We start from the raw sequence: 13814 nt of genomic DNA, 5'->3' as shown, positions 1-13814 counted from the left end.
TTACTGAGTACAGGGCTGTAATTCCTTACGCTGTTTTTTCTTCACACTTTAAGCACTGGCTGATCCGTTAATGTAGCAAGTCTATCCTTGACAAAAGCAGATTATACAGTGTCAGTGAACTCTTCTCACAGTGGCTGAAAAAATGAAAACTGTATTTGAGGCAAGCAGAATAGCTGATGTTTTAGTGGCTCTTGAACCTTCAAGTAAGATTACATGATACAAAAATAATTAAAAGATTTTGGAAGACAACCTGCTTAAATAAAGGCATGAAGCACTATATTTGAAGGTGCTTCTCTTATAGTACTTTCGGACACTGCAAAAGAGCTGGATGGGCTTCTTATTATTTTGAAAGTTGTCTTTGGTATCCTTGTGACAGACATGCATGGAGGAGAGTATCTTGTGGATTGATTTCTGATTTTCTGCTCATGTTCATTTTGTGTCTGGCTGCATACAAGAGGTTTCCCACTGAGCCAGAAAGAGGATGTCTGAGATCTAATTCATCTGGTATGAGGAACAGGCAAACAAATGACAACTGAGAAAATGAGCATGCCTTTTATGTTGACATTGATTCTTCACCAGAAAATAATATCAGTGTATATAATATCTTTGGTGCTGTACCTTTATTGGAGCTGAGCTGTCATAGAAGACGAAAGCTCTGAAGACAGAGATAGTTTGACTGACAGGATGTCTTTTGCAAGCACTTAGGTAGCAGGAAGATTCCTGCTGCTTTGCTGGTTTGGGAGTGGCTATAGACTTTGTGGTTTTTTGTGAAGGGAGGAAAGCCACAGATGCATTGTTGCAGAAAGCTGCATAATACGTACCATCGGGTTGTACATTATCTGTCTTGTATGTATTGATCTATTAAAAACTGAAAAGTGCAAAATGCCGGAATTTTGGAAACTGTTTTCCTCACAGAAACTTATGAAAATACTTCATTAAAGCTGCAATAATTCAGCTGAGTATTCAATTTTGCAGTGTAATATAGTAAAGTAGTTATGTTCTTTCAACAAAAAATTTTCTCCAGAGGACCAGTTGGTGGGGTTGTGGGGTTGTATGGAGGGGGTGGGGGATCTTTTCCAAACAAAGGGAAAATAAATGCTGGTCCTTGTTTTTGTTTTCCCTCCTCTTCAGCTCTGATCAAATATATCCGACCAGTGTTTGTATCTCGCTCAGACCAGGATTCTCGCAGGAAAACTGTTGAAGAGATAAAGAGGCGTGCCCAGTCTGATGGTAAATGGCCACAGGTACTGTATTCTGCTACTCTGTAAGAGATGGTATTTGTCATTTCCAGGCTCTGGATATGCTGTTTGCTTTTTTTATTGTGGGTGGCTTTAGGTGGTTTGGGGTGGTCTGCGTGTGTGTGGAATTTCCCCCACCCCCTCTTTCTAGAAGATGTGAGATTCTCATCTGTCTCACATTGCATTGTGTTTTGAGGGAAAATGGGTAAGTACATGGCTAGACAGCTCTTAAATGGGCAGACCACAGCAGGTGAGGAAGTCCTCTAAGAGGAAAAAAATGAAGTGCTCAGCAGAATACCTGGAAAATACTGTGTGTTCTCACCCTTTGCAAGATTTTGACATTGCCATTGATGGAGATGTGATACCAGGCAAGGCAGCCCAAAAAATTTTCTTGTTCCAATAGCCACCTCTGTTATGAAAACATGGATAAAATAAGTGGCTCAGGGCTCTTCTCTGCACCTTAAATGTGGCTATTTATAATGTGCCTTGAAAGAGAGCAATGGGAAGGAAAGGATGATATATAAGATCTCAGATTCCTAGAAGTATGTGATTATTTTGCAAATTTGAAGCATTCCTTTGATTTTTTTTGAGGTTAGGGTACTGTATATTTTTTATGGGATTATTGCTGCTAACAGTGGGTATGCCTCCGCGTACTGGACGGCAAAAATGTTATAAACATCTATAAACAGTGTGACAGGTGATTTATAGCTTTTGCATCATGACTTTCATCATGAGATTTCAAAGCAAGCTAGGACAGAGTGGGCAATAAAACTAGTAATGTTAGTTCCCATTGCCTTGTTGCCTTAAAGTATGGATTTGGGGGGAGCTTTGTTTGTTTTTGTACAGTCTACCCTCTTCTGTTGAATTGGTTCAACTTAAGTGTTTTTGCTCCTTTTTTTAGAGTTCAGGTATTTTCAGTCTCTTGTCATTTGGGCATCTGTGCACATGCCAAGTAATAGCAAACAGAAAATAACTCTTTTCTTAGCCTGTAAGCAGAAGTTTTGTTCTGGTACACAACAGACTATGATACATTTTCTAGCACCAAAATATTCAGTGAAAATACTCATACTTAACAAGTGTTTCTGGTGATTGTCAGTGTTTCCATAAATAGAATTATTATTGGAGGGCAAGAGAGAGGCAAAATCACAGATAAAGGAAAATATTTTTCCTGTTAAGGTAGAACTTTACTTGACATTTTCAGCAACATTTTTTTTACTCTTACTGAACTGGTTTTCCCTGAGAACATTTTTGCTGTAATCAGTTAATAACAGCTTTGAAAATATGTATTTATAAATAAATTCACATTGAAATAGTTCTTAAAAGTCAACTTTTTTTTTTACTTCAAGATAATGATATTCCCAGAGGGCACTTGCACAAACCGATCCTGTCTAATTACATTCAAACCTGGTAGGTATTATGCTCTTTTCTCTGTTCTCTACAGAATGTCCTTGTATTTTCATTTTCTGAAATACCAGTTGCATTTTAATTTGCTTGCTGTTGCAGAAGGTGAGTTAAAAACCTTGCAATAGGATGAAATTGGAATATAAATTTTGATGCTACAGGAAGATTGTAATTCTACTGTTGAACAAAACAGTTTCAATAATTCAGGTTTTTTCTTGGCTTTTGCAATGCATATGAACTGGAGGGGTAACGTTTCTTCCTGCATTTGTGTTTGTGTCTTTTTTGCCTTTTTTTTTTTTTCCTTGCCCCATCCGTTTCCTATTTTGGGTCTCTCATGCAGCATTTAGATACTCGCTGCTACCTTAAGCTTTGTAGTGTATCTATTTCAGGCTGCCCAGCATTTGTTGCTGTGCTGTGTCTGGCTGATCCTTCTCTAGCTCTTCTGTGGAGTTGCATTCTGGTGAAAAGTGCATGAAAATATTTCCCATGTAACACTGTTACAGAGGCTGCCATATTTTACAATTTTTACATAACATCCATGTTCTAAGCTCTTTTCAGTAGTATCACCCTTTTAGTTTATCAGATTAGTAGAGGGTGTAACACTGAACATTGATGCAGCTGTAAACTGCATTTCCAGTAGGGACAAATGCCAGTACTGCAGTAAGCCACTAATCTTTAATGTAAACTTGCCTTTATCATTTAGGTAGGGAGATGATCAATTAACAAGCTTCAGTGAGCAAGGCAGCTGTGAATGTGTTTTTGGACTTCTTAATTTTCTGCCTAGTTTCTGGTCTTACTGTGTGTTTTGTGTTTTGTTTGGCTTGCAATTTAAATATGACTTAGAATATCATGCAGTGAGTCAGCATTGTGGTTCCTTGCACTGATTCATTTGGCTGAAGGAATATCAGACTTCTCTCTCAGCTCTTACCTTTTTAGATGACAGAATGGTGATTAGGGTAACATCTGCTTCTGTAGCTCTTTGCTCTCCTTCTCGCTTCACCTGAATCCTGACCATGCTTTGAAAGCTAGCCTGAATCCTTCTCATGAAGCGCTGATTTCCTGCCCTCCCTCTGTGCCATAGACATTCCAGGCACCATGTATTTCACCCTTACATTCTCACTCTATCTTCCTCTGCTCTAGTCTAGTACATGTTGCTGTCTGCCTCTTGACTGTCTCACCTTTCCTACTGAAACCTGCATCTGTATTCATCCAGCCTTACAGAAATCCTTTGCTTCAAAATTCCTCACTTATATCACATTACTTTAGGTCTCTATTCAAGTTATTTCTATCAGGATGCCTTTCCCCATTCTGCTAACATGGCCTATGCTCTTACTGCACATTTTCTTGGTTTTGTGGATGTGTTTAAATGGTAGTGTTGCCATCTACCACTCAGCTTTTGTCAGCTTTGGATTATTTCAAAAGTTGCTTGGACTGTTCTTTGAGACTGAGCAGAAGGTACCACTGGCCTCCAAATCTCTTAAGGATTCTATACAGACCACCTTCATTTAAAGATGTTTATACAATTATAAACAATTATTCCATTTAAGTCTCGACAGTTATTTTGTAAAGCAAATGTTATGCTAGAAATACAGGGTACTTCAATTATTCAGTTCTTAATTTAATTGGAATATTAGGGAGACCTTAGTAAATTGTCAAGAATAACATAATTCGAGTGAAGCTCTTAATTTCTTCATGAGAGAAAGAGATGTTAAGAGAAGTCTTGAACAAGATACTTATCATGCTTACCCAATCTTTGTATTAGAAATCAAGAAAATGCTTAGCAAATGACATAGAACTTGTGCTGTTTATTTATCAGAACTGTAATTTTCCCATGAAGTGAAGCAATGCTTCTGAATAATAGCTCTAGTTCAAATTGTAACTATTCGTTTTCCCATACTTACAGAATAGAAGTGACATTAATTTTGTTATTTCAGAGACGACAAATTGCCTATAAATTATTGTTGTTCAGATAAAAATAGAAAGCTTCTTTTACATAAGGAGTCCCAAGGTCTTTACCAAAAATATTGTTGACCACAGGGAATAAATTATTTTAACCATCTTGTGCATGCTCTTTTTTTTAATATTCATTTATTGAGCTGAATTTAGTACTAAGATTTGAACTTATGTAAATGACGATATGTATAAGTGGTAGAGAATAATTTAGATAATATAAACAAACATTTTTAATTAGCTGTCTGCTGAAAAGGAGGATATACATTGTCATTCTCCAGTGCTTGCTTTTTTGATTACTTTTGAGGCTACTTTCAGATCCTGTATTTTCACCATCAGCTACTTCCTATCAGTCTGTTAGTTGTATAATTTTTTCTTGCTGCAGTAAATTTCTTCTCTACCAAAATGCACTATGAATTAATTATATATTGTATGTGCCTTCTAGGAGCATTTATTCCTGGGGTTCCTGTACAACCAGTGGTTTTACGTTATCCAAACAAACTGGTAAGTTCAGCTCGCTGTGTCCTTGGAAATTCAGGGCGTTTTCCTTTAAGTGCATTGGACCTTATGTAACCTTTTAGGTTTAAAAATTCAAAAATCGTTACTAAGTTATTGTTAGTTAAGCATTTATTCATTAAGCCTCAAGCAATATTAGGGAGTTTTAACTGAGACAGTTTAAATGTTTCTGCTTTGAAAGTTGTTCAGGTTGTTACAAGAAGTACTCGACAAGTGGCAATTTCTGTCCAGGATCTGTGTTCCTAAGTGCTCCCTGTTCCTGCAGTGTTTGCTGGAGAGTTTTCTTAATGTCATTTATTGCTGGAGGATGTTTCTTCATCTCCTGCCTTTGGAGGGGTTAGTCATGAATTACTGTGACTGGCTGAATGGTATAGGAAAATGTGCTGAGGACCTCTGCACCTTTATAAAGTGTCATCTTGTCTGTTTTACATTCACCATGCCCATGACTGAGCAATTAACTAATTTGGACTAGTCTTCCAATATAAATTATATTCAGGTAAAATGCAGATTATAGTGTTTATTTGCAATATTTGATGTTTTTGTCCCCTTCTGAAGTGGTAGTTACTTGAGGAGGGTATGAAGAGTGTCAGAAGTAAAATAAGGACCACCTGGTCTCTTTTACTGATGCATGACACATCAGAAGATCTTTGACCAGCCCATTAACAACTCCTTGTTCTAAGGAAGGATTTTGTTTCTTCTTGGTACCTGAGTAGCTTACAAATATTTCCATCCACTGTTCTTTCTGTCATTTACAAGTTGATATAAAACATATGCTTGATTAAAAGGAAAAGGATCCAAGCAAAGTTAATATACACAGACCACCATTTGCTCTTGGCTGAGTCAAGGTGTAATGGCAATTAAATAGTTTGCAGTAACAAACCCCAGAATTATCTTGGTAGATGCTGTGACAAGGGTGGCAGCCTGATATGCTTACATAGTATCAAGTGCATTGTAGCAGGCTGCCTGGGACTTTTCATTACATAATTATTATGTTTTCAGGAAGAAAGATTCTTTTCTTAAAATAGTTTGAAGTTTTGATGGCACTGCCATTTAAAATGGCAAACATGCTCATGGGTTATGTCATATTAATATGCCTTGTAACTTTTTGTTAATGTTAAGCCCATAGCAACAGAAAGCTATCACATATTTTGTAAATATCTTCAAAATTCAGATGCATACTGAAATGTCATTATTGCCTGTAGTACGTAATAGTCAATGTTCCTAACACTTTATTAACAGAAATTTGTGAGCTTCTAACGTTGAAGTAAAACAATATAAATGTAAATTAAAATTTTCATAATTTCTATGTTACTGCAAAAATGTCATAAAAGAAATTCTAACTAGTTATATAGATATCCATTGTGAGCTGGCATGAGTTTGTGTATGGGACTTAAGTTTTTCCTACTACTTTAACTTCCTGTAAAACGCTTTGTTTTCCGTGCCTTACTGAGTCATTTAACCTCCTATGATCTAATTCCTAGAGACCGTCCAAAGGTTCTAAGCATTAATGACAGGAGTGATAATTGCTATTGCTTCCTTATTTTTACATTAGCTTGGGGGTTGCAGAAGAGTTGCATCAGAGTTAGAAGGAGGAGAGGCAGAAGGAATATGATGTGGTACAGGAAGGTGAGGTTTATTTTGGTTAGGAATACGGAGTTAGGTTATTTTATTTCAATTATTGAGCTATTCTTATCTCAACCTACGAGGCAAGGCTTAACCTTTTCTTCCCAATTCTCCTGCTCACGCTGGGGGAGGTGGAGTGAGTGAGCAAGCAGCTGTGTGGTACTTAGTTGCCAGCTGTGATTAAACCACAACACATGTAAGAACAAGTAGGAATGAGAACTGGTTTTCATACACTGGAATAACATTTTTGGCAAATTTTAAATGTCTCTGGCTTTCTATTTGTTGCCTTGTTTGACTGATGCATATTATAATTTTAGGTTTAGAAAGGAACTTTTTAAAATCTTTACTTAGCCAGAGAACTCCAGCTATACATTGTGTGCAGTCACCCCACTGTGGTTTGCTTGAAGTGCCTGCTCTGATCTATGTTCAGAGCTTTGAGTTCCACAGTATAGATGAGAACAGTCTTGGATTTGAGTGCACCTGGCTGTTTTGGGAGGCTTTTTGAGATCAGAGCCTGGGGTGAATGTAGTAGGTGTCTGCACTCTGGAGTGTTTATTCATTGTATTCTGTTGAAGAGCTAGGGAAAGCAGTACTGTTCTGCAGTGGGCTGAAACATTGCAAAAGTGAAGACGTAAATTCAGGGTTTTCTTCTAGCAAACAAATCTAGTTCTGGTTGCTGTGAACAGCTCTGTGTTTTACATTTTTTTTATAGAGTTGCTCCCTGAATAACAGTCATTTTGGGGCTTGTGACTATTTGTACTGGATGACATCTCTGGTCCTGTATCAGTGCTTTTTAGTAGTAATATTTTAATATGTTTCTTTTCTTGATGCATGAGCAGAAAGAAATTTTAAGGCTTAAAATGTTGTTTAGACCTGATATTCCAGATTTTGCTACTAGGTGTCTAGATTGGTAATATTTTAGGTATTGGATGCATGAGAGCTATTACCTATATTCTAATTAGAATAAATGCTCTAATGTCTTCACCCATAGGTTCTCTGCTGCAATCCTTTTTACAATTTTTTACCTCTTTTCCTTGTTTTTTCATTTGAATTTTTTGTCGGAGTGCTGTTACTTATGAAATTATGAAAATAAACAAACTAGATACCTGTTTAAATATCACAGAGCCATTTAAAACGTATTTTATGTCCATATGTCTTCCACAATTAACTGTGCTATTTGATAAGCGGTTTGGCAGCAGCTCTTGTACAGTTTTGGTATATGAGGGTTAACTGTACCTGTAAAAACACAGCCAATCTCCTGTTTGAAGGCTGGCATATGATTCTCAGTATCTTCTGTGTCAAATACAAGCTCTATGGAAGATGGCTCTTCTCCCAGTTTCCTCCCATGCTGAGGGGAAATAACAGGGGATAACATTCAAGGTCAGGTTGGATGTAGTTGAAGATGTCCCTGCTCATTGCAGGGAGTTGGAATAGATGGCCTTAAAAGGTTTCTTCCAACCAAGCTACTGTATCATTTTATGTACTTCCACACAATTTCAAATGTTCATTACTTGGATACAGTAGTTTCAAAGAATGCTGTCAAAGAGAATGTTGTCTGGAAGCATAAGCTGGTAGCTGTGATAAATATAAAAGGTAAGTTAGTAATGTATGCAAAATCCTACTTCCCTTTGTCTACTACTGTTGTTTTTATCATAAGATATTGGCTATGCTGGTAGGAGTCTCCTATAACATGGATCTGCCTCTTGCAGATCAGAATCCCTTTTTCCCCTAGATAGCATTTCTGGCCATTATCCCTGGTGCATCCTGATGTTTCACAAAAAAAAGCCATGCCTGTCTACTATGACATTTGCATTGGGAATTTCTTGCAGGATTGTTGATGGCTTACTTGAGTTTGACTTGCCAGCTGGCCAGCATGAGGCTGGATTCTGAAAATACCTGTGCACTGCTCAATGATCTAGACACTTAAATTCCAGATCACATTTTCAATCCAGATCACATTTTTCTTGATCTCACTCTGTACCTTTGCAATTTAGAGAGCTGAGTTGGAGATGTGTAGTGCTTGGTGTTCTGTAAGGCAGATCTAGTCTCTAGATAAGTTATCAGCTATCTAGACTGGTTTCTCATGGTTTGTAATGAAAGTTCCTTGTGGGAAAAAGAAAACCCATAATATGTCTACTTGCAGTGTTATCAGAGACATCAAAACAGCCAGAAACAGTAGAAACAGTATAACAGTAAAACTATCCACATTATAGTTCTAAACCGTCACTACATGGAGGTGGGGTTTTTTAATGCAGATAAATTGATTGCTACAGATAGACTCATCCTTTATCATATTTCATTTGATTGAGAATAATTGTTAAATGTCAAGTTTTAAAATTTTAGTGGATCTTTATGACCTATTGACCCTACTCTCCAAGCTGTTGTTCTGTCATTAATCACATTTTTCACCTTTTATGGATGGATTTGCTTTTTTTATTTTTACTTTAGGTGGCCCTTTGCTCTAAATGGTAATTAAAACATGAGTTTAACTTGTTTTCTCATGGTCATGGCACATGTGATCACCTGAAATCTCTTGAATGTGTTTGGGTGGTAGCATAGAACTGAACTTGAACATGTTCAGTAGGTTGAAAAAAATATCTTTATGATCAGGTCTTTCAGAAACCTGAATTTAATGAGTCCTCTTGTCTTTACATTAATGACTAGAACTCTTTTTCCCAGTTAGAACAGAACTAACAGAACTAATTTTTAGGTTTTTACACTTAAATCATATCTCCAAGCAGTGCAGTTTTTTCCATGCTGTTTCTTAGTATTAGTTGAAAATGGGATAGCATTTATTGTTATATTCCTCCTTGTTATATATTGCTTTACAGGTCTCTGTTCCCTTTTTGCATCTTGTTCACTTCTTTTACTGCGATTTGTCCTCTCTTAGTGTTTCACACAGTGTTCATTTTGGCCATATAGCTGTATAAAAGATGGGCTGATTCCTAACAGGGTTAAGAACTTTAACAAAGAGAGCATAGAAATTATGCAGAAAGCTTCTTAGTAATATATTGTCAGTTATGCTGTGAAAGCTTCTTAGTAATATATTGTCAGTTATGCTGTGTGCAATGTAAAAAGTTGAAAGCACAATAATTAATTGCAAATGTCACACTTCTTTTCTTAGGACACAATCACATGGACATGGCAAGGGCCAGGAGCGTAAGTGGTTAATGTTTTATTGCCTTTATCATTGCTTTGCTCAATTAGTTTTTATTTATATAACTTATATGCGTATATAGTCAACCAGTCACTGGTTATCTGATTTTTTTTTGGGGATTAATTTATCTTTTATCTATTAGCCTCTAATTATATTAATAGTCATTAAGAGGAATCCAGGTGTAAACAATGCTTGCTATGATTCTCTTAGTTTGCAGAATGAATTTTAGGTTTTTATTTCAATTTTTTTTTTTTAGCCAAGTGCCTGAAGAAAAAAACTTGCTTCTGCTCTACATATTCTATTGCCTGCAAGTTGATTTGGTATCTTACTCTATGAAATCTAGGGCTGTTGTTTGAAATTGGTCTACTCTCAAGAAAACAGTTGACCCACTCAAAGAATTTGGAGATACTGTTTCCATTATCTTGTCTGAATATAATTTTGACCTTTTTTTTAAACAAAATGTTATTCTAGAGGTTCTTTAACAAATTCACACAATATAAGATATTGAACAAAGCAGTTCTTGCTTGTTTAAAAAATAATTTAAGCATTATTTTCTTGTTGGGATTTGAATAAAAATTCCAAAATATTTAGATCAAGAGGAAAACAACAAATTTTGAACCCTAAGTAAAGGAGAGCTGGCTTCTGTGGTTAATGCTTCGTATTGTTTTGAATGTCCCATGTGACATCCTATATTTCAGTAATAATGAGGAAACCATGGGGATTAGCCAAGATTCAAGTAATTTAGAATTTTGTCAATTAAGTTTTGCACTTAAGAACCAGGTCTAATTAAGGACATGATTTTGAGACTTGAGGAAATCATTGGTCGCTTGCAAAGGTTCAGCTTACAAATGATTTGTCACTTTGGAAGTAGATGAGTCCATGGTTGTGTATAATGTAAAGTGACCCTGCAGCATTTGCTGCATAAAGGGATTTCTGTTCTTGTGAGCTCCTACCTCTTCCCTTGCATTTGCTCTGCAATTCATGCAAAAAAGTAACTCAGCCATAGAGGAGAAAGGTGAGCAGCTTACTTACACTTTAGTATCCTAACTGAGGACTCAAGAACACAGAGGAAGACAGAAGGAACTTGTGGGTGTCTTGCCTCAGATCACTATGATGTCTAGAAAACCCTTATTCTGAAGTGTTGACCTCTGCTAATAAAGTTAAATTAAATTAAAGCTGAATTAGAATCTGCAGCAGCATGTGATGTTATACAAATTGACTGGGTCAGTTTAAATTACAGCTTGGCTTAATTAGGATTAATTCTCCTGGGTGACCTAAAATGTATTTGTGATGTCTTAGCAGAAAATGCTATTAAGGCTGATAACAGGCTTCCTTTTCTCAGCAAACATATCTTTATGTTTTGGCTAACACTAAAACAGAATTCTGGAAATGTTTCTGTATCTAGGAGTGTTCTGTTTGTTTAAAGGTGCTGTAGCCTGTCAGGTGGATTGAAAACTTCTCACATGCAAGCTTAAACACTCATTGGAAGTAATTTTTTTACTGCTTTGGCAATATTCAGAGCAGATCAACTGAGTCTACCTTGAAAACAAAGAATTACCATAGCTGAGTTAGATACAGATTATGTTAGTTTAAAATTTTTATTTAAATTCAGGGTTCAATCAATTCAGGGTTGAGGATTGCAGAGATGGCAGAGAGAAAAGTTTACTTGTAACTTATTGGGGGTTTTTAATGCTCTTGAACAAGGACCTAGAAACCAGACTTTCGTGTTTCTGTCAGGAGCATAAACTTCAAATTACAGGCTCCGTTGTTGTTCCTGATTCTTTGCTTTGCTTTGATGTCTTGGAAGCTCAATAAGAAGGAAGTGGGGGGAAATGTTTTGCAGCCCTACATGGGTGTATAACAAAATGAGTAGGGTTTTGCTTCTAGGAACTGCACTTTGTCTGTGTAAGAGGATATTGGCTGGCCATCCCCTCACAATCATTGACTACTGTAACTACCTAGATACTGTATGAAAATGTGGCTACTTGACACTGCTCCTTAATTTAGGTTTACTAAATCCTTTCCTGGATTTGAATCTTAATGCTTTCTAAGGTCAAGTTGATTCCAGTTATCTTGTATCTTAGGCTATTAAAACACACATACTGCGTTTCATTAACAGACTTTGGAAGTATAATGAACTTTGGTTCCAAACTGAGGTAATGATAAAATCTCAGTGGTTACATTATTAATCTTGCCAACTCTGTGCTGAATACAGTATTTTTTTTTTCTGAAACAGACTTACTCTTCCTCTGACATGTTATGCATATATTCCCTTTCACTGTTTATCTTCCTGGTTTTGGCTATTTTTTAAGATGCCAATTCAGTGTAAACTACTTTTGTTCCACCTTACAGAATGTATTATGTAGAACTACTTTCAAAGGCTTTTTCTGTAAATTTTTATCTGAATATGATCGTACTACAAGTAGGATGCTATGTGAAGACTTTGGAGCTTAATGTATTACAGTTTCACCACATATATTTTTTTTCCTTCATCCTTCCCTATTTTTTTCCCCTTTTAGGTTTGAAATTCTGTGGCTTACTTTATGTCAATTTCACAATTCTGTGGAAATCGAGGTCAGTAAAAAAAAAACTCCGGTGTATTCTGGGCAGTTGTAGAATACATAATATTGTACATAATCCTGCAGTTAAAGTTTGTATTCATATCTTGTATGTATGCCTGTAAAAACAGGTTAAGATACTACTTATATTTTAGACAAATGGCTTCTGTATCTGAAAATACAGTCCAAAAATGGAATAGCAAAATACAGTTTTCCAGTTGGCATAAGACTTTCTTTTTTTTAGTGATTTGAATTGAGTAGATAAATTTCTGGCTCACTTTAAAAAGTCCTTTGTGAACAAATTTCTTGTCTTCTAATGGCCTGATTGCTCTTTCAAGTAGTGTACCAGCTTTGTATGTTAGACATTCAAGTGTGTAAATGCTAATGTACAAACTGAGAATTGTCTTGTAGAGAAAAATTTCAGGTGGTTTCTTATAGGCTATATAAGTTATTTAATGTCTGGCTAATTTTTTTATTAGGCTGCACTGTTCAGAATGTGAAATTGGAAAACACAAAGAAAATCTATCTATATTCTTAACTTTATTTTGAGGAACATACTGTAATTTTAAGGCTGAAGACTATTGTAGTGAAAATATGGAAACAATTACAGCCTTTCCTTTCAACTTGTTGTCCCTAATGCATTTTACACAGAGTAATTACATTTTTGTGGACAATTACAGTATTTGAAGTGTGTCATATAGGATATTTGACAGATGTTCTGCAATTCTTTTGCTTTTTGAATAATGAAGCAGCTATTTAGGTCTGACAGATGGAACTGATGTCAGGGTAAATCAGTAGGAAGAGCTATTGCATGTTTACATACACTGTGTTACAATAGTAACATATATTGCATGCTGATCACTGTACTTGTCATTGCTCTGTGTTTGCTTATTTTTGCAATCAATTATTCTCAAAATTAATGAATATGCAAAATACCAGCCACTCAATAGTTGTATGTGTTGTAGAAATTTGTGGTTTGTGTTATCAATTCAGCTGGATAAAAACCAACTGTGATTTCCAGAATAGTGGCATGTGTTTTGCAGAAGGGACAGGGAGTGACTGCCTCACTCAGGGCTAAGACAAACCAGCTGGTTGACAGGATTTTTACCCTTTCTCAGGAACGTGGTTTTCTGCCCTAGGCAAGTAAAATGGGTTCTTTCACACAGGAGTGAACACTGCTGAGCTTTCTTGATTTTTGAGGCAGCAGCTGCTTGCAGATGTTGAGTTTCTCTAGCTCTTACATAACAAGCTATGATCTTTGGTAGTTCTTGGGGGAAAAAAAAGGCAAACTAACTAGTGACCTTCTGAAATTCTCCATACTAAAGCAGGAGTTGGCAGAGGATAGAGGAGTAGACCTGTTTGCAAGGTTGC

General features: G+C 36.3%; 1 protein-coding gene across 1 annotated transcript in view; it reads left to right on the top strand.

Moving 5' to 3' along the window:
- The window catches only part of LPCAT1 (lysophosphatidylcholine acyltransferase 1), a 66822-nt gene that overhangs the window by 16309 nt on the left and 36699 nt on the right, over positions 1-13814 (top strand). Inside the window, exons 4-8 of the mRNA XM_038164861.1 lie at positions 1132-1244; positions 2585-2645; positions 5035-5093; positions 9853-9887; positions 12405-12459. Of these exons, the coding sequence (XP_038020789.1) occupies positions 1132-1244; positions 2585-2645; positions 5035-5093; positions 9853-9887; positions 12405-12459 (323 nt within the window). The remainder of the gene's footprint in view (positions 1-1131; positions 1245-2584; positions 2646-5034; positions 5094-9852; positions 9888-12404; positions 12460-13814) is intronic.

The sequence above is a fragment of the Motacilla alba genome, chromosome 2 (assembly GCF_015832195.1).
Source record: "Motacilla alba alba isolate MOTALB_02 chromosome 2, Motacilla_alba_V1.0_pri, whole genome shotgun sequence".
In the NCBI taxonomy this organism is placed as follows: Eukaryota; Metazoa; Chordata; class Aves; order Passeriformes; family Motacillidae; genus Motacilla; species Motacilla alba.
This window is presented reverse-complemented; position numbering and strand designations above follow the sequence as displayed.